We start from the raw sequence: 21,485 nt of genomic DNA on the forward strand, positions 1-21,485 counted from the left end.
GTGGAGGAGTGGATGCTGTGGTGCAGGACTGGGGTGACAGGATGGTTTTAATCTGAGCGTTGAGATTGCCCTACTGAGAAGGCGGAGGTGGCACCTCTGTCCTGTGGTTTCTGCTAGGAAGGGAAATTGTATCCTCTTCCGTGGAGAAGTGTGAGGATGAGCTTGTCACAGGGAGGTATGTGGTGGCTGGCAAGAAAACGCTTGGGAAGGTCCTAACCAGCCTGACATTTATGGCCTCTTGGCTTCCAGCAGCTGCGTGGGATGGTGCTGGTCTTGGTGGAGAGGTCCACTGCCCCTGCAGCTCTCTTGGCACCATGGTGCCCTGTAGAGGAAGAGCTGGTGATGGTGTTGCCTGGTAGCCTTGCAGAAAATCTGGATGTGCATTTAGAAAACATGCATGTATAGCTTCAATTAGAAGTGAATCTTAAAAGTGCCTACTGATGGGGAATCCACCACTTCCCTGTGGAGATTATTCCAATGGCTGATTGTTCTCACTGTGATAAATTTTCCTTTTGTGTCCAATTGCAATCTCCCATAGTAACTTGTATCCATCACCCCTCTCCTTTTCCACTTGACTCCTTGTAAAAAGGGGGAATCCATCTTCTTTGTAGCCACCCTTCAAATACTTGTGGTTTGGGAACATGCTGATAAGGTTATTGTAAAATCTTTCTAAAAACTTGGAAATGTCGGATTGTATGGACTTTTAACAGCTGGATTATAAAGAAAGCCTCCACCCTGCACCTTGGCAGAGCTAACAGGAAAATGACCTATCAATCCAAAATCTGAGACTTAAAAACTGTCATGGAGATTCCTCCAGTAGGAAATTGCACCTTATTTTTTGTGTTTTCCCTTGGCCTCAATGTCTTAAACATAGCTACTATGGTATAAATAGCTGTGCTACATAAACACCTAAATTCTCTTTGCATCCTGTTGCTATAGAAACTTCCCCAAAGCCTGAGTACCTGCACATCTGCTTTGCTGCTCTGGGACCATCAGATGCCTCTGAGCTGGGGCATCTGGTTGAGGAGATCTGCTGTGGGCTTGGCCTGTCCTGGGAAGGACTTTTGTCTGCTGCTGATTTTGGGTTGCTGGGGTATTAAAGAAAATGAAGAGTCGGTATCTGCTTAGTGCCAGCTTTAGTCCCTTGTGACGAGAGATGGGCTTCCACTGAGCACGCTGCCCTCTGTTAACTGTGGGTATTTAGGAGGCTCTTAAATACAGTATTATACTCCTAATTATGCAGAAATCCTTCAATCTGGCCTGTTTCATCTGGAATTATGCTCAACCGTCAAATCCTGCCAAATACCTTCTTCTTAGAGCGAGGGAGGCTGGTGCACTTGGATTGCCCTCTGCAGATAGGCGAATCCCGGCCAGGAGGCCAAGCCGTCCGGCCCCACATGGGATGAGCAGATAGCATGGAGTGCCACCTCCCTCCTCCCCACAGCAGCGAGCAGTCATGGCCATGGGCACCCACTTCCCAGGCTTTCACCCTGTGGGGTCCCAGTAAATACTTACATTATCAGATGCCTCCCAATTAAGGGGAGTATTTTTGTGTTTGCCCATGGGGTTCCTTCATGGCAGCGCTTCCAGAGGAGCTAAACGGAGGCTTTCACCAGAGAAGATGGGAGAGGACTGACATGGCAGCTACAGGAATGACTTGTGAAAAGCATGTGCACCGTCCTCCTCCAGCGCCTTTTTCCTCTGGTTAAATCACTTTGCACCAGGAATGAGTCATTCTGGGGATAACTGAGGCTACATGATGCTTTGTATCTTTAATAGCGTATTTAACATGGCTGCCATTCAGATCACAGACATTCTTTGTGATGGTGCAACTGATGCCTAAAAATACACCCCTCCAGGCCTGAGACAAATGCTATTTCTAAAGGAATCCAGTTCTTAATTACCTTGGAAAAATCACAGAAAATGTAGGTAATTGTTAGCCAGTTATGCCCAGGCCACCATCTGCCCAGCACGTGATGCTCTCCAGGAGTGTGCAATTACTGCAGGGGTGCAAAGAAGCTTTAATGCCCCCTTTGTGATCCATCCCTTAGGCATTGCCTGTTGGTTCAGTGCACCTGTAAGCTTCATTGCTCTGTCTGAGCCTTTTGATCAAGACCTATTTTCTTGTTGTCTTCTTCCCTCCCCCAATATATATGCATCAGTTCTCAGCTATACTGAGAGCAACCCCATAATTTTCACTCAAATCTCCAGATCCTATTAAGCCTTGCACTGCTTCTTAGCAACGAATGAATAGTTGAATGAAAGGATTTTACAGTACAATATATTTTAGAGAATAAATATTCTTAAATTACCATTCTGTAAGTAATTGGGGAGAATATTTCTGTTATGAAAAACTTTTTCTGGGGAGCTCTTTTAAACCTGTAATGCTAGTTCCTGTTCTGCAGTAGGTCTGGTTATTAGTGTGTGTCAGGGGTGTCACCTAATATGAAGGTGGAAGATAGCAAAACTAGGTTTTCATAGCTCTTCCTATAGCTCCCAGAAAACAATTTTCTCTCTGCGCTTTTTTCTTTTTTTGCTTTGAAAAAAAGGGGGCAGTCAAACCATCTTATTGCCAAGTGTACAGCTTCAAAACTTGGTTTTCTTGGCAATAATTCATCCAGTGTTGATTCTGGCCTGGATTCTGTGTGTTCATCTTTGTGGAGTAATAAGGTTTGCAACTGTGAGCATTTCAATATTGTTCCCAGTGGCCCTTGCACAGAAATATACTCTGGGAGTAGGAGGTGTAGGTCTGGAGAATGAACTTCTGCTGCAGATCCTGTACCTTTGAGTAGGAGAAACAATGCCCAGGAAAGCACAGGGGAATAAGATATTGAGGGAATAGCCCTGCTCTATATATTGCTCTAAACTTCATGGCAAAAATGAATAATTCTCTAACTTTTAATGCCTCATTGCACATGTAACTACTGTGTTTCAGCATGCAAATGGCTGCTGAGGTAGCAGAGAATATGCACTTCCTGCCTCTTCTCACATGTAATCAAAAGGTACAAATGAGAAGGCGTCTTTTCTCATAAACTGGGTCACTGGGTTAATAGTTTTGAAAATATCCCCTCCTTACCCATGCCGTCAATATCTCAGCATCCATCTGGATTTTAATGCTGTCATACGCCCATGATTTGCGTGTCTGTCATCTGCTTGCTCTGAAGGTTTTCTCCCTTAGTCAAGGAGGTGCCCTGCGTGATACAGATCGATGCTGAATGCAATGTGATGCTTTGACTGGAAACGATTCATCTTCATTTGAACACTAAATATTCCACTTCTCTAACTAGTGAAAGGCTTGATTTAGGATAGCGGCTTCCAGGCAAGGGTTTAAAAAGGCAAATATTCAGCTGAACTTTACACAAATTTAGTTCTTAAAAACTGGTTGAGCTTTTGATGTTTCTGTGTCTGATACTTGTTCCCTGGACTCTTGAGTCTCCTGCTGCCATGGGTTTGACTGAGACACTCTTGTATGGGTGGTGTTTGCACTGCTTTCTTCCTGGGTTTTAGTGTATTCTCCTTGACAGTGATTCAGCAGAAAATTCTACCTTTTAGGGGGAGAAGGAGTTGGGAAAGCAGTTAATGACCTGTATTTGCTGTTCTGTCGAAAGAGATGTGTCTTCTGTCTAATTTACATATTGCTAAAGTTAGGAACATAATCCAAGGGACTTGAGATGGACTGTTCCCCAGGGAAAGGTGTCTTCCTCTTTGGCCATCCTAGAGGAAGCCCAGGTGCTGCTCTCCTGTTCATCGGACAGCCCGTGTAGGTGGGGATGGATCCCTTTCCTGAAAGGCGCTGCTCTTGTTCTGAACAGCACTGATGAGTTTTTATGATATAAAACATTAACTTTACTTTCCTCCCAATTCAAAAGCCTCATCTTGCTCCCCATCCCTTTTGGCCTAGGTGCTCTGTTGCTTTTCCCAGCAGGCTGGGGTGGCATACTGTTACTCCTAATGGTACAGCCCTCCCTGATCTGATAAAGGGAACGTGAAAAAAGGCTTTGCTAACGGGTGTGTAGCCCCTTTTGGACTGGTAGTCAGCATCTTGCAAGGAGGGGCCAGGTGCCTGGTTTTCTGAGCAGAGTGGGTGCAGATTTCATGTGAAGGAGGACTCAGTCCTTGTCCTGTAGCAACAAGAGCTGAATGGCCATGACCTGATTTTATTAATTTTCAGGTATCTTTGAATGCACTTTTTCTTCCCCTCCCCTCTTCTGGACAATTCGGGGTCACTCTGCCTTTGCTATTAGGGGTCCCCCTTTCTCTCTCCTTATGTGCATCTCTCCCAGAGAGGTCAACACAATCAAACCAACCCCTTTTTCTCACGTAATGCAAATTACCAAGTTACCAAGTAACTTTGCTTGCAGCCTGTGAGAGCGATAGTTTGTATTGTGTCGTGGTTAGCCAAACTAGAGCAATTTCTCTCCACCTAAACAGAAGGCAGTTGTTCTCCCCACCAGCTCCTTTAAGGCTTCTCCCATCCTAGGGCTTAGCAGCCAAGTTCTGGCCACCCTGAAGTTTGTGGGATCACGCTCTGGCTTCTGCGGGATGATGACTTTTCTGCCCACGTTTAAATGACACCGGCTACCAGTTACGAAAGGAGAATGGTAAATTCATCTGTTAGCCGCACGCTCTCCTGTAAGATTTACTTCCATCAGGGATTTTTACAGGCTAATGCTGTGTCTTTCGTGACGGGGATGTGTGGTGGAAGAAATTTATTGTTCCCTTCCTAATAGATGGCTGTAATTTCATTTCGGAGCAACCACTTTATGTGCGAGAAAGCGATTCCATTATGCCACTGCAGAGCGTTGGGAGCATCTGTGGCAGTGGGGGCATGTGGATTAAAGAGAGTAAAGGCTGCACATCTGCTGCCCTCCACCCCTATTCGCAGAACATAGTGTTAATCCTAAAGAAAAGAGAGCAATTAGCTTGTAAACCCTTCCTGAACCCACTGGAAGATTAGCCATTTTCAATTAAAGCTTTTCAGCTGGAAAGATAATGGGCTAAAATTTCCAGCTTTTAAAAAATACTATTATTGACCATGTGGTTTTATTTCTGTCAATTTACATCCTTTATAATTAGCTACCCTGGGATAATTAGGACTGCCTTGCGCCATACCCTGTTCCCCACTCTTTCCCCTTCTAATGCAAATGGCAAACTGACTTCATGGTCTGTCTTCTGGCCTGGTGCAACTGGCAAGAATCCACTGGTGTTGTTTGGACCCATGCTGGGGATGAGCCCTAAGTGGCTTTTATAGGTTACTGTAACTCCCAAGTAGAAGGGTAAATCATTACACACCGCTACGAGCATGCTGTGACTGTTCCTGGGGAGCCCGGATGGGAGGAGGGAGGCTGATCCCATCTTGCTTGCCTGCAATAACAAGCAGTTTGCAGTCCCTCGGGGAGTTCCACGCGCTCTAAAGCCAAAATACTCCTTTGTGTATCACGGGTCCCAGCACTTGGGGGTTACCTGGAGCTGTGTGTGGCTCCGCTTTGTCCCGGCTTGGGAGGTAGAACTTCAGAAGCTGGAGCTGGAGCCAAGCCGGCAGATGGAAATGCCTCGCCCCAAAACACGTGGCTGATCGACACTGTCCGAAGGCGTCTGCGTGTTCCAGCACTTCTGAAAGCCGCATCGCTCCTCGGGGCGTCTGGGTAGAGCTGTGAACCTTCCCGTGTCAGCAAGGGAGTCTGACCTGGTTTCACCCCGTGCCGGAAAGCTACACGCCGACCGCTGCAGAGTTGCAGTGCCTTTTGGGTCATCTCCTTTTGCTTACTGTGATCTGCTCCCCCCGTGCCTCCTGCGGTGTCCCCCCCCAGCCAGGTATCCCTGTCTGCACCGCACACGCAGCCTTGCATCCCATGGTACCGCAAAATAATGTGATCGGCTGTGTTTGAGGGGACTTGGTGGCTTTGGTCACAGTGTGTGACTCTGAAACACAGCCATGCCTGTGCTGCTGGTAGGGACTGTGCTACATCTAAACAAAAATAAAAAAGAGAAGAAAGGCTGATCTTTCAGAAAACTGCTGGGCTCTATAGGCTGAGGTACCCGACATGGAAATTAGCCCTCTGGCCACGGCCAAGGACTTCTGAGTGAGGTAAGCTCAGCAAGTTATCTGAATGCAAAACCACACGGAGCTCGGACTTGCGGGTGCAACGTGGGCTGTGCTTTTTCTGAATCACCAAAATTATTAGTGTTGCTCCTAGTTCTTGGCTGTCTCCCATGCAGACCCTGGCCGGGTCCCATCTAGCTTTGCCTTGTCTCTTCTGAAAGAATTGCACAGTGTAGATGCTGCATGGCAGTGCGTAAGAGCAGATATAAAAGCCATTAAGGCTTTTTTTTGTGTGTAAGGAATATGGCTTGGTGCTCTTGGGATCTCGCTAGCCTTATCATGCTACTGATACTAACATTGTCTTTTTGCAGTCAGCGCTTTCCCTGCTATGGCTTTGTTGAAATGCATATGAAAATATGCCTTGGAAAATATTTTACATCTGAACTAGTTAATACAGCACCTTAGAGAGAAGGTATCTGATGCAACAGAGTACAAATGAAGCCTCATTAAGCAGGAATTCAGTGATTCTGCTGAATGCCCCAGCAATTAAATTTCATCTCGATTCGTATGCAGGTCAGGAGAGTTTGGAAGGAGAATAGAGGAAGCAAAGCACTGTGGCTCTGTACTATGCAAATTAGTGTTAACATGGCATTTCATTTATAGTTAATGCATTGTTACACTGCTACTCATTGAAAAGAAACTGTGTGACAACTGCTAAGACTGATGACCCACTTGCTTATTTTTCCATCTGCGTTGGCAGCGTTGCCTCTGAAAAGACCAGTGCCAAGATAAATCTTTTAAGGGGAAGATGCGGAGGCTTTTCTTCCCACAGAGAGAAGAGGAGTTGGATGCTGATTAAATGTTAAGACCAGTCCTTCAGGACGCAGTAAGCTATAGCATTGCCTCTCATTCTCCTTTGGGGCGAGATGTGGCGTGGCCTCCATCCCTGCGACTGGAGGGAACCTTTGTTTGGGCTCAAGTGTCCAGGCCCTTTTGGAAGAAGAGGAACAAGTCTTCAGTCCCTGCTATTGCAAAGGCCTGAGTCCTTGTGGCGTGTAATGTAGTCAGGGGTTCAGGACGCTGACGTGCTTCGCAGCCCCATCAATGCATTCACACCTCTGCTCCCACGAGGCAGGTCCCTGCTGTCACTTGGGCTGGTTGAGCTGTGGGGCTGCTGTCCTGTTTTTGGAGGGCTGAAGTGTCAGCTCCACATTTTCTCTCTATATCTAAAGGTCCACAGCAGGATATGTTTCCTCTCTTCTATTTCTGATTAATGTGGTCTATGTGATGGAGCTTTTTTCCTCTAAACTGCCTATCTGTGGTGGGGAAGGAGGGTGGATACTGGCTGGCTGCTAATACAGACTCACCGCTATTTTCATTCTTGGTGATATTAATAAAATATAAAGAAGAAACAGTATTTCTCCTGAAGAGGAGAGACCGTGAACAGGCCCTGCCAGGCCAGCCCTGGTGCTGATACTGAGATGCTAAGTGCAGCTGCCATGTACTCACTGTAAGTTGGAGTGGTTTAATGACCTTAAAACTGGGAACCCGTCCTGCCACTGAGGAACTTGGATGCTTATTTTCTCTCCAGTTTTTTAGCTGTAAATAACTTGCTTTCATTCTGGCACATTGATCACTAAAAGCAGAGAAGGTGGGAGATATTAGGCGTTTTGTTTTCCCCTAGTTGCATGGTACTGCTCTTGGTTTCCTGTTCTCCATGGCTCCTCTATGCACATGTTGCTCTTTCCTCAAGATGATTTTACTTGTGTCCCAAGGCTGTTTGATATCTGCTAGCTACATTGCTGTGAAACATTTGATGGGGGGCAAAAAAGCGAAGCTGGTTAGGAACATCCCCAAATGGAGGTGTGTGTTTTGCCCAGAAAAAGCACTTGTTCTGTACAATACAGCCATAGAGATAGAGATAAATGTGAGAAATAGGCTCCCAGAAATAAATGATGGACCAACTTTCAGATGCTGTGCATGCAGCTTCCAGAGCTCTGCTCCTTTTGGAGCAGATCACAGACTCCCACCTTGCCATGGCATGGCAGTGGTTGCTGACAGATTAACCTCCTGCTGCATTGCTTATTGCCGTGTCTTGTCAAGCTCATCTCTACTTGACTTAAAAAAAACATTGGAAAGCTGAGATTTGCTTTTGTTGGGATGACCTCTGCTAACAAGGTGCCTGAACAAGCTCTTTTGTATAATTAGAGCTGACTGGGAATAAGGGATTTTGGACTTTGCAGCAGCAAAGTCTTTCACTGTTTCTTTCATCATGCTGGATTCCCTGACTCTGTAGTGTCCTAGTGCCATCACCCAGATCCAGAAATCCAGAGCCTGGGGTAAATTGTGGGATTTCTGCAAATATCTAGTGACTAAGAAAAAAAAAATGGCATAGCGTTTATACAGTATTAAGGGAGAAAGATGTGCTCTATGCTGCCTAGAGGACCAACTCTTGATTGGCCTCAGCTAGGGGCAATGGGGCTGAGGCTGCTCTTTGCATAGTCTGAAGTATGACTGAAGGATCTGTAAATGTGGTTGCTCCCCAGAGTCCAGAGCACTTTCTTCCTCCCATGCAGGCTGAGCATTACAAGTCCTTTTACCAGGGTTTTGGACCCATTTTCACAACTTCAGATTACTGACTGAGGTACTAGCTAAAAGGGGGCAGTAAGGAGGTGCTGCCTGGAGAAGGGAGATTAACCATTGAGGTTGAACTCAGAAATGTTGGAAGAAGCTTTGAAGCGGTGTGAAGCTCTGCCTTGGTGGGGCTATGGCTTGGAGGCATGATTCTGATGATGGTTCCTAAATTAAGTCCCTTAAATTTGCTGTTGTTAGAAATAATGCTGGTACATACCATCTCATTTTTTACCCCAGTGACTTAACCCTTGAGTTTTACTCATAAGCATGTTCGCACGTGTTTGTTCCTCTTGTTCCACAATGGATTTTTTGCCAGGAACACACATGGGGAAACCAAATGTAAAGCTTTGGTGAACATGTATTCGCAAGGTGAACATACAGACCCTTAAAGTTTGGAGGACCACTATGCTCTGCCATCTGGCTGAGACCAGCCAGTGAAGTTTTTCAACACAATGAAATGTAGTTCATTATTCATTTTGGTGGAGTATGGTGACCTCTTTCTATATGAAGAAAAAAAAAAAAAAAAATGTTTTCTCTCCAGAAATGTAGTTCATTATTCATTTTGGTGGAGTATGGTGACCTCTTTCTATATGAAGAAAAAAAAAAAAAAAAGATGTTTTCTCTCCTCCTTTGAGCTAAAAATCTTGTGTAACTCACTTGGCTTTTTGTTGTTTGCAAAAGGAAAGGGCTGAGCAATCGCAGGTTACAGTTTATTGCCAGGGCTCTGATGGAGAAGACCAGACTGATTTGGAGAGAAAGGGCTGGTGCTGTCCCAGACTGGGCTTGCATCTACATGGAATAGGAAAGGAAATGTCCCCTGCTGATAGGAGGGAGGGAGATCTCTTGAGGTTGCCCAGAGGACGGTGGTCATTGGGAACGGGCCAAAAGTTTCAGTTTTTTAAAACTGGAACTTCCAGTTACTCTGGTTTTGAGCTTTGGTGTTTTTTTTTTCCTGAACTCAAGTTTATTACTTTGGTGTGTGCTTCAGCCCAGTTTGGGATGCTGGTGTACAGGCGAGATGCGCAGTTGGGGAATGCCGAATCACTGCTGTCACACGGAGGAGGGGTCGCTGCAGCGCTTCCTTCTTCCCATTAATCACAGCTCCGGGAGGCATCCTGCCTTCCCCACCAGCGTCGTCCCCCTCTGCTCCCCTGCAGTGCTGTCAGGCCGTGACAGATGTGAATGTCTCTTTCTGACATGGTTAAGCAGAAAAATGTACAGTGACCGTTTTATTGCGCTCTGGTGTGGAAAGGAATGGATGGGGGTCTTGGAAGTACCTCTAGCAACGCTCCCCGCCTCTGTGCTCTGTGTGTGTGTGTGCAGTGAGGGCTCTAATTGCCTACTGGATGGGCCAATTTATCTTGCAGTGTTCATTACCTGCAATAAATTAATGTTTAGGACTGACTAGTGGAATTTGCACTTAAAGGAAAGAATAATCAAGGACTTAGTCTGGCTCCATTATTAAACTGTTTAGCCTTTTCTTTAAAGATATTTTTTTTTAAAGTCCATTCTCCCTTTCCCATAAGCAGGTTGCAGGTTGCATTTTGGGTCTGTGTGTGAAAAACAGGGCATCTGCTTAGGCGGGAGATGAGCCCCGCTGCAGGCCTCAGGCTGGGGTTTCTAAAAAAGCACAACTACGTAAAATTGGAGGAGTTGAAATGGAGCAAATGTGCAGCCAGTGGACAGCTGGGTAATCAGCTGTGAAGTCTCTTCCACCAAGAGAGTGATGGGTCTTCCTCTTGTCCCTCCTCCTCCCTGTCTGCTGCAACAAAAAGTCAATAAAGTGGGGGGGGGGGATAAGCTCTCTTGAAATGGAGCAAATGTGCAGCCAGTGGACAGCTGGGTAATCAGCTGTGAAGTCTCTTCCACCAAGAGAGTGATGGGTCTTCCTCTTGTCCCTCCTCCTCCCTGTCTGCTGCAACAAAAAGTCAATAAAGTGGGGGGGGGGGCATAAGCTCTCTAAACCTCTTAATTTTGTTCAGAGGTGGGTTGGAGTTCCCAATAAAAACTGATTTTTCCCAGTAAGACATCTGGAATTACTGGGTCTGTGGTGCCAGAAACAAGCCTTGACAGGTTGGATGAGCAGGAAGAGGGGTCTCCAGCCCCAGGCAGACCCCTGATGTGCAGGCATGTATTTTTAGATGCAAGAAGTAGGATGAGGAGAAGGAGATGGCAAAGTAAAATCTTAATTTAAGATCTGAATTTAAAAGAAATAGAAAGCATCTGCGTCAGTCTCTTCTGAACCTTCCCTAACCCAAAGCAATTTCTGTTGCTATTAATATGATTTTTATATGCGGTTAGAACTTTGGTGTTTCTCTGCACGCTGTAAGTGCATGTGGTTGGGTGTTTTTCCTCATCATTTTCCTGTGGCTGACTGTTCATTACGTTCATTCAGCTGTCTTCAGAGAGTCTCCTGAGACTCTCTAATGCGGAGTGATGTAAGATCCTCTCCATGTTCTCTGGAGCTCAGAGCATGTTCAATGCTAAATGGTCCATTTCAGGATGTTACTGTAGTGTTACACCATCCTGTGACTTCTGACAGGATGCTTTTGGATGTGTTTAAATAAGTAATGTTTTAAATCACAGGAACAAATGCCCATCAAGCAGTGGACTAAATCATTGATATTCTGGATAGCCTGTGATCTTCCCTCTGCTGTCCTCCCTGTCTTGTCTGCATAAAAGTGTATTCTGTAAATGTCATGCCAACCAATTTAGGCCATGTAAGGTTTGCAGTTTCACTCCCACCAAGGTTCTGGGAGGATTTGTACGTTAGCTCTGGGGGAAAGATATTTTATGTTCAGGAGCAGGACAGTATGTGTTGGGTACAAGAAATGTTAAACCAAGCGCTAGTGCATGTGGAGGCATGTAAGGGTAGCTACTCCTTACTTAAAACAAATGAATTTTGCTCAAAGGTCAGCCTGTTCCTGAGAAAAGCAAATACTCGAGTTTCTCGAGAGTAATGGCCTGTTGACTGGTATCGCCTCTTTAGTTGTGTGGCTGAGAGTCAGGAGCCTGTTTGGATGGGTATTTCCAGCAGGGACCACCCAGAAGCTGTTCTAGCCATGGACTGTCCTCAGCCTGTGCTGTCTTTCTGTTCAGCATCTTATACTGAAGGGAGGCCCAAGAAAGCATTCCATACACCTTCCTTACTCCTAGCAGAGTAAATATCAGTATATGCCAAGAAAACAGAACTGAGGGAGTTTGTTTGTTTGTATGTTTGTTTTTTTATTTTCATTTTTTCCTGTGGACTTTTTAAATATCCTCCCCAGCTCCCCCAAATTAAATTATTTTCCCAATCGGACAGTGTATGGGATAAACCCCAGATGTTCTTAGGTGAGGTTTGTATGTAGTTGATATTGCCAGAGCATTTTTGGATAGCTGCTAATTCCAAGCACACAAGCATAAAGTTAATGTCAAGAGGTTCAGGAGGATGTACAGACTTTTCATGAAAAATCGAAGCTCTACATACTGTTCCTTGAGTTTGTCAAGACATAGTTTAGGTTGATGTCTCATGCTCTTTTATGACACCTGTATATTTTGATGTCATAAAATATCCTTTTGGGCAGTCTAGTTTTGTTGGGGTGTGGGGTGTACCTTTTTCCTTCCCCATTAGAAATGTGGGCTGTTCACTTCAACGGGTTTTAATATAAAGCCACCTGAAACATGAAAAAAGTGTTGTGTTTATAGGTTTTGGCTAGAAACCATAGTGTAAACATCTTTATCCTCTCCAGGCTCCTGATGCACTGGGCTCTTGCCAACCAGCTCAACAAATACCACAAGCAATTCTGGGTTTGAAAGGCCAAAATGCCTCTTATTTTTGCACCAGTAACAGAGTAATGGGACAACTCTGTCCAGTTCTTGTCCACAAAACCAAGCCGTTCAATGCAGTAGACCTGCTCTCTCATACCCTTTCTTAATGCAGCAGATATTCTGGGGAGAACTTTACGATGGCATAAAATAAATGCAAACATAAATGATTGCTTTTAGCTTTTCTTTAAAACATCCTATTGGAGATGTCCATTTCATGGCATCCAAAAAACGGGCTATACTCAAATTAGAAGCTTCTTGTTGTATTTGTGGTGCAACTTGAGATGTTTTTTCCTTTAAGATGAGAATTCTTTATAGCAGAAGCATTAATAGCTGTGTGAAAAGATTTCTAATTACAAATTTCGGCTCAATTACTAATTAAGTCTATTGTCAGACTGAACAACTTCTTAAAAACAAATTATGGACCAAAATATCTCTTTTGTAAGTAGAATTTTTTCTTACTTAGTAATTTTATTGCTTTTGTAGAAGTTGTCTGCGCATGAAACAGCTGAGTTCGAACCAAAATAGAGATGTTGCCGCATTTCAATCCAAGCAAACTCTGCTATTAGGCTGAAACCCAGTTCTCCTCCACATGGGCCACACAGAATTAGGGTGCCTAGGTCTGCCAAAATTTCCTGCTGGCACATCCAGATGTGTCCAGACTCTTTTGATTTATCCTGATTTGTTTCCTACAGAAACAAGATTCAACCTCCATGAGCTTCCTTCTAAATTTGTAACCTCTTCACCGCTTTCAGCCAAATCTAGTAGGAGTCTCAAACACAGCTGGAGCCTCCTGCAAAAATGTAGATGGCTTTTGTGACTTTGTGCCTTGGACAATGCTTGTTTTGTTCTCTCTTTACCTTTTGTAGGTATAATCTTGCCATTATAGATGATGGCAAAGGAATACGGCGACTATGGAGAAAATTGCCATTTGGATGTAAGGCACAGGCTGGTTGGTACAAACAGGGTTTGTGTCTCACAGCTTGGCTGAAATGGGGACCTGCATGGTGCTGCAGGTGGGATGTGAGCCCTGTGTGCACCCTGGCTGCCTCCCCTGCTGTGTACCCCAGTGCTGGGACGGTAGCATCACCCCTATGCTCTGCATCTCCAACACAAGTCAGCCTAAAATTTTTCAATTTGAATAGCAAAGGAAGCAGAGGCTGGTTTATTACAACAACTTCTTTCTGGTCCAGTACCCTCTCTCCACCCACGGTTGAGGACCAGCTGTTTCAGGGGAAGCCATGAAGCATCCTGTCCTGAAGGCAGGACTCCCCATGGCCCAGCTGGTCACCAGCACTGCCCCTGAAGCCTGCCCTCACTGCAGTCCATTGCTGGCCCAAATCCTACCACAGGGCTTGCATGTGTTTTGCTAGTGATGGTTCCTCACCCCTTTCTAAGAAAGGGTTAAACAGAGTTTTCAGAAAACGCTGTAGGCAGGACATAAGACTGCAGCTTCATACTCCCTTACGCTGTGTGTGTGTGTGTGTGTGTTCGGGAGGCAGTGTAATGCTTTGACAGCAGCTTGACATTGCCTTGAAAGGTGCTGGAGGCTCTGCAAGCACTTGCCAAGAGGGGGTGGGGGAGAGGAAAGTGTGTCAGGCAATACTGCAGTCGCAGCCTCTTCCTGCGCTCAGCCCCGATGCTGCTGCTGCAACTTGGAGGCTTGTGCGAGGCTCCGCTGCCGGCCAACTTCTGCAGCTGGCTCTGAGCACGGCGTGGAGGGCAGCGGCACCTCCGGAACAGCCCCTGTTTCCTTTTATTTAGTCCCTATTTTTTTTTTTTTTTTTTTAATTTTTCTCCCTGCCTGAAATCCCTGTGAAAGCCCCAGGAGGGCTCAGGCAGGGAAGGGCCAGCACATCTCCATGGGATGATGCCCGCTGCCGGCCGGCGGGGCGCGAGGAGCTGGAATACCGCTGGGAATGAAGTGCACGCTCGACATTTGCTGCATCTGCCGGAGAGTCAGGCTTCAGCGGCTGCCTCCCCTTCCACCAGCTGTTCCCTTTAATCACTGCGTTTCCAACTTTTGCTTTGCCATGCCTCATGGCCAGGCGAGCCGAGAGAACTAGCACAGGATTTTTAGGACCAGCTAAAAAAAAAAAACCTATACCCTTCATTTTCCTATTTCTACACGGGACTGGCGAGTCACACTTTAAACAGCCATGTAAAGACATTTCATTCTAAAGGATTGCCACATTTTTGAGTCCTCGCAAACTGGAGTGTCCAGGACAATTTCTTTGTTATTCTCCTGCCGTGAAGTGAGGAGCAGCGTGTGCGTTGCAGCCCCGCTCGGCTGGGGGAGGCAGCCTGAAAGTGAGCCCGAGCTTGGCTGGAAAGTGATTCCAGTGCAGGCAGGGAGAGAGAAAGGAGCGGCTGTTGCAATTAGTTGAATGATTTGATAGATAACAGCAGACATGCTTTGTGGACTGAAAAAGGATTTGCAGTCAGACTTTGGTGAGTGAGCCTGTCTGTATTTTTTTACCCCCCTCCTCCAGTAGTTTACTTTTGTTTACTCTGATTTCCTTTAACCACCTTAAATATCATTAACAATTTTATGTGCTACTTTGAAGGGAATTCTACAAATCTGGACCTTTGCATACAAACTGTGACTTAATTGCTTTGATTTGTAAAATGTGTCTCTGCTTCCCCGGAAAGAATTTCTCCGGGTGACCACTGGAGAGTACCCTTCAGGCTGCCTTCCTCCTTCTCCATCTCCAGCTGAAAGACTGGCAGACACAGGGGTTGCTCTTAAGGCACCCCAGATATTGCAGAGCCTTTCAAAAAAAGCTGGTTTGCTTTTTTTGAAAAAACAAAATCTAAATGTTACTCATTTATTTTTTCAGATCAGTGTGTGAATGGGCTGGGCATCCAGCAACGGTGAATAGAGGGCTAGGGGTGGGGAAACGGGGGTAAGGGACTCGGCTGAACATGGTGGGATCACTGCCATCTCTCCCACCTCCAGTGTAATCTACTGCTACCTTGTCTAATAAATATTTCAGGTCCTGCTAGAAATCTGCCATTTCAATGAGATGCTAACCCCTGTTTTAGAAACCTGGGGTGAGCAATTCACTATTACTGTGGAGTATAAAAAATCTATTTAATCTCTGCAAAAGAGTAGGTAGGTGAGTGTAGAAGGGCACCTTTATGAAGGGCACAGTCACCAAATCCTGACCCCAGTCTTTCCAGGATGGACAGGCTCTGATATTTCTAACTGTGTGCAATATGCAGGTACTTTGTTGCATGCTATAGCTCTGCTTGTTGCAGCTAAATATGCTGCATGGAGCTTGCTGTTCTGCTCTGATGCAAGCATTTCCCTTCTGAAAGCAAAGGCATTGGAAGTACAGAGGTAGTTTATGGTTTCTGAATCATTTTACATTGCCTGAAGTGATATAGTGGGACTGACTTTGTCCTCTCCTTGGCCTTAAGATGCCCTAAAGCATGAACCTAACTTCAGAAAATTGTTTTCCCTCCCTAAATCTGAGGGTAAACTAAACCAGGTGTAGAGCAGCTTAGCCTGGCTGTGTTGCCTAATCCCATGGATGGTGACTAGACGCAATGTCCACTTACTGTAGCAGCACACTAAGGAGTGGTTTGGTGCTGGGGCTTATTTTGAAGCTGCCTGAGACGTGGTGATGAGTCCTAGTAGGCAGAGGGAGTCTGGGCGCGTGATTTAACAGGGCAGGAATGCAGCCGTTCCATGAAAAGATCAAAGGCAACTTGGCAGGAGCTCCCATCACTCTTGGGGCTGAGCCATAAGCTGGGCCCCTAGCTCAGAGGTGGCTGATACCAACTGTGCTGGAGGAGTTTCCTGGATGCCACCAGCTAGAAGGGATACTTCGTCTGGTTCATCAAACATGTCACCAGAGGCATCTGGTGATTCATTCATGCAAGCCCTGATGATCACTGCGTTGCTGTGCATGCTGATGTTGTCCAGGTGTTGGGTGACCAAATGAGAAATATTCCTGATCTCAGACCCAAACCTTTCTTCGAGAGCCTTGAGTCAGTATGGTGTGTAGCTCTGTCATGTACAAGGGAATGGTGTAGTCACTGAGCTGGTAAGGAAGCCTGGAAGCCTTCTTCACCCTGGTATGAACTCCTTACAGCTTGTGCTGGTGGTGCTCCTGAGGCCCGAGTACCAGGTACTGGTTTCCTCAGCATCCCACAGATGGTGCTTTGCACCAGCTGCAGAGCAAAGACAGAGAGAGGGGTGGGAAACCATCTCATTTAATGTCTGCCATCCCTTGTCTTCTTAGTTATTTTAGTGCAATGAGAAAAGCTTTTGAGGGGGACTGATTACAGTACATTGGGTTTCCTTTTGCTAAAGGTTAATGAAGCTCTTTTGGTCACTCAGTTGGGTTCTTAACATGTTGGGTTTTTTTCTCCTGATAACCTGGCTTTTTCATGAGACTTGTCTCCTCATCTGGAAATCATCTGCGATGGAAGCAATAAAGTGAATTGCTATCATATCACTCATTTTAGTGTTTTAAGTATGATGGGCAAAAATGGAAACCAGATGGATTGTTTTGAGGAGGCATCCAGATATTTCAGAATTGCTTGTCCCACCACCATTTGGTTTCTTTCCTCTCCACTAGCCACTCTCAAAAGTTTTCTGATGGGATGTTTTAGTAATACAGAACTTTTGGCTGTCCTTCAGAATGAAAAGGTCAGAAAATGCAAACTAGCAGTGATGTTTCGTGCAAGGTGGGGGAAGCATTTATCTTCTGGTTAGAGTAGGCTTGTGTGTGGCTCTGATGATACCAGTGTGATAGTGTTTCCACAAAAGATCTTGCGATCTTGCAACTGGGAGGACTTCCCTGAAATGCTTTCTGGCCTTTCTGAAGTCCAGGAAGACCCTATATGTTTTACTCTAGCAAACTTTATGTTCAGTTAGTCCTTACTGCAGGATCACTGCAGGAGTGGGCAGAATGACAGAGCTCAGTGAACCTCCTTCGTGCTGCTCCAAGTGACCAGCTGAGAATCCCATAGCAACCCAGCACAAGTTAAATGGTTAATTGACTGCAGCTCAGGCAACTTTAGAAAACTCTTTGTATTTCAGATGTATGCATTTGGGTGACTTCATTATTTTTTAATTTTTTTTTTTTAATATGATTTGTATAGGAGGCAAAGGAAAAATAAAGATACTAGATGAAGATGTTCAGTGCTTTTCTGCTTGGGTTTGTTGTTTGGTTTTAGGGTTGGTGTTTTGTTGCCATTAGAAGCCACGCTTTTAGTGTGAGATGGACACTCTGCAGACCACGGAGAGCAGTGCAAATTTCTTACGCATTCTTCAAGCTGCACCCTTTATTTGCAGGGTGGGAATGGCCAGGAAAAGAGACTTGTTAAGAGATCTCTGCCCTTTCCTACTTGTTGGTTTTCATAAGATCAGCTCCCCTGTTCTGTGCTGTGTTGTCTCTGCAATAGCCCCAGAACTTCTTAACTTGCCAAATAGGCAGGGGGAGAAATAGAGAAAAAAATGTCTGAAAGGGATAGAAAACTAATGTGAGGAGCTAGAATAAGACAGGAGGAAATCTTCAGAGATAAGTCTCCTAGGAAGAAAGATTTTATCTTTCTTATTGAGGAATTTATCACAATAGTGCTATTTAATATAAATCCTGCTCATCAAGCTGCTTACGTCACTTGTCAGCTTTGCCTCAGTGGCAGCAAAATGAAAGATTAAGAGAAAAAGTAACTGGGTTGTGCATGCCAAGACGCACATCTCTGGGTCTGGAGCTGAAGCACAGCAATCTTAATTTCCTTGAGCAAAAACTGGGCAGAGAAAGTTTGTCTGGGCTCTTCCTCTGCCCTAAGCTAGTGTCGGTCATACCTATGGTTTCATTTAACCACCTCATGTTTAAATACATCCACGCTGGAAACTCCACATCAGGTCAAATTCATTCACTAGACTTAAACATTAAGGAAAAAACTTTCTGCATCTGCAATTTGTTGCCATTGCTTCCTGTTCTAACACAGATGACAGATTACTCCTTGCCTCTGTGCATTACTATTCCGGATGTCTGAACACAGCAATAACCCTTTCTCTCTCCTTCCTCTCTTCTTTTTAGCATAGATAACTCATTTCTCCCCCCAGTCTCAGAGGTTGTGGTCTTCTAGATGTCTGACCACACTGCACTGATTCAATCTGGATGAACTCCAGCTGGACCACATCTTTCTTGAACTGTGGTACCCAAACCTGAGCACTGCCTTTGAGCTGAGGCTTTTATCAGTGCTGAGTAAAATGAAAGGATGATTTCATAGATCTTGCAGATTATACCCACCTTTACATGTATCAGGGTGTTAGCTTTTCTTACATATGAAATGCCACTGCGGAATTACATTTAGTTTGCAACCCACAGTATCTGAAGAGTCCTTCCACAACTGTCACTTAGGTGGTTTTTCTCCATCCTTTATTCATTTGGTTATTTCTGCCCAGGTCTGGTAGCTTGCATGCACCTCTACTGAATGTATATTTGTTTTTTCAAACATGTATGAATCATTCTGGATCCAAAATTTACTTTCCAGCCTAATTCCAGTCCCTCATAGCTGGTAGCTGTCAGTAAACTTAATAAGAGCAATCTCTATGCAATCATCCAGGTCATTTAATGAAAACCTGGAGTCTTACCAGACTGGGGATGCGCCCCTACAGAACTTCATTTAATACATCCGTCCCTTCTGATTGTGAACAACTGCTGAATTTTCTCAGTGTGTGGTTTTCCAATCAGTTTTGCATACACTTCATAATCATCTGTATCCTGCTTCCCAAACATACTTATAAAAATAGCATGTGTAACAGTATCAGAAGCATTTCTAAAATTGAGATATTAACAACTTGCATTTTCCTTCTACCCAGAAATGTTGCTCTGTCGTAGAAAGAAATTGAGCAGAAATGACTTATTTGTGGTAGACTGAGTTTTGTGGATAGTATTCCTTGTTTTCTTTCAGCAGCTCACACAGAGATGGTCAGTTCCAGGAACTGAAAGAGAAGGTGATGGATTTGTCTCGACCCCACTCTGATATCGCTTCTATTTGGGGTTTTTTTTTGTTTTTTTTTCGTGTTGAACATTGAATTTTGCTTTTCTGCAGTCTTGTGATGTCTTACCCAACCTCTGCAAAGTCTTAAGAGTACCTGCTGATGGCTTAGGACTTTGGTGACCAGGTCTTTAAAGTTTTGTTGACTATGTTAAGTATAAATGAGCTGATCTACACAGTGGAAATGAATTCTTGCTCATTTCTAGAGATAACCCATTCCACCAAAATTGCTTTGTATTGGAGAAGAAAGACTAAAGTAATCTCCTACAATTTTTCATGGCCTATAGAACTGAATTTTTTATTCAGTTTTTCCCTCCTGTATGGAGGTTAAAGAGGTTTTCCTCTTACAAGGTTGTGCTCATGCACATCTCATTAGTACACATTTGTTAGTAGAAGGATGTTTTTCAATGCAAAAGCCAGGCAGATTTAACAAATATGTCAGTCTATAGTGTCAGTTGAACAACTGCTGTTGAGGTTTTCCCTCCAGAACTAACTGTTGGAGTCCAGTTTCCAGCCCAGGCATCTACCTCCCCGCTTAAGAACATCTCATTACTGCTGGAAGAGGTGCACTCAGGCTTTGAGTGACCCATACATAGCAGGGGACTGAATTTCATGTGGTGTGTTAAGTCTTGCTTTTGACTTTATGTCCTGGTTCATTATTTATAATATTTGTTCTGTTTTGTTAATCCATATAAGCCAAGGATAACCAAACTGCCCAAGTCTTTGTGTATGTTAGGGCATGTAGGATTTGATTTATTTCGAAAATGGGCTGTTAAAATTGATACTTGTATGTGGATGCCAATGTTTATTGCTTGTGTTATTATCTACTTAAGTACTGAAATCATAAGCAATTTTATGCAGGGTCAGAAAAAGGTGTTGGGCAACTTGGACGGAAGGGAGTCTATGCTTTTGTGTTTAGGCAAATGTAGGTGTTGCAAACAAAAGAAATATTTAAAGCTAACAAGTAATAATAATCAGAAAGCAGTGTTGGCACAGAAGTGGAGGAGAGAAAGTAGAGCAAAAATAAATATTTAGCAACGTTCATCAATTGACAATTGAATGCTGCCAGGCATAAGAACATTTAAGGCTCTTTTCAGCTGTCAGTTTAGCTACTGCATAATTTTTTAGCGTGTGAGTAATCCCATCAGGGTAGGCATGGTCTTAAGCCTTGATAGGATAGGACCCCCAGGTCATTGTACGGCTGTCTATTCACGGTGGCAGAATACTGTTTCAAGACAAGCGTGCTTACGTGGGAGTTAGGCAATTCTCGTTCTGTGACAGTCTGACTGCCAGTCTGCTTCTGAGGTTTTTTTTTTAATATTATTATTATTCCATTCATAACAAAAAAAAAATTACTAAGCTTGATGTTCTCAGCTGCCAAATTTATTAATCTGTGGCTTTACAAATCAGTCTGGTAACTTAAGAGACGTGTAAAATCACACAGGATGAAGAATTTCTCTCCTTCCATTCCCAACATTTGTTATCCCTGATTTTTTTATTTCAATGAAAGTTTTTTTTCCTTTGACCGTGTGTTTTTGTTCAAGGATCTGATAATTACATGCTTGGAGATGATGGCTTTTCAAAAGCATCTTTCCCAGCAATTTTCAACTGGAGATCTGGATAAAAATATCTCCCCATTTTTTTTATCAGAAATGTTTTCAGTAATGTGCAATTATGAGCTCTGCCTTCATTCAATTCATCCTGGAAGAATTTGCTTCACAGGGAAATTCGTTTCCTAGCTGCTGTAGATGCCAGCATAGTTGGCAGCTGCAGGTTTTTGTGGGGAGGAGGGAAAAAAAGGCCCAGAAATGAAAATTGCTCTGAAGTAAATTGGTCCCAACACCTGGAAACCATGAAAGGATGAAATATCATACTTTTTTGTTAAATCACTGTTAAACTGCTTTGCATGTCAGTCCCAAAATGGCCTTGTAAATTATTTAGTATAGCTGAGAGATGAAGAGATGATCCCACTTAATTG

At 44.3% G+C, this 21,485-nt stretch overlaps 1 protein-coding gene across 10 annotated transcripts in view; it reads left to right on the top strand.

Moving 5' to 3' along the window:
• The window catches only part of GRIP2 (glutamate receptor interacting protein 2), a 288,332-nt gene that overhangs the window by 189,025 nt on the left and 77,822 nt on the right, over positions 1-21,485 (top strand). For 2 of the 10 annotated variants that reach the window (XM_014946826.1, XM_014946829.1), the window contains exon 1: positions 14,162-14,935. The exons of 7 other annotated variants lie outside the window; for them this stretch is intronic. In XM_014946826.1, coding sequence (XP_014802312.1) covers positions 14,896-14,935 — 40 coding nt within the window. In that variant the 5' untranslated portion in view covers positions 14,162-14,895. Of the gene's footprint in view, positions 1-14,160; positions 14,936-21,485 lie in introns of those variants that run through there. One more of the 10 variants, XM_014946827.1, reaches the window with a different exon arrangement.

Source organism: Calidris pugnax, unplaced genomic scaffold, assembly GCF_001431845.1.
Source record: "Calidris pugnax isolate Ruff unplaced genomic scaffold, ASM143184v1 scaffold81, whole genome shotgun sequence".
Classification (NCBI taxonomy): Eukaryota; Metazoa; Chordata; class Aves; order Charadriiformes; family Scolopacidae; genus Calidris; species Calidris pugnax.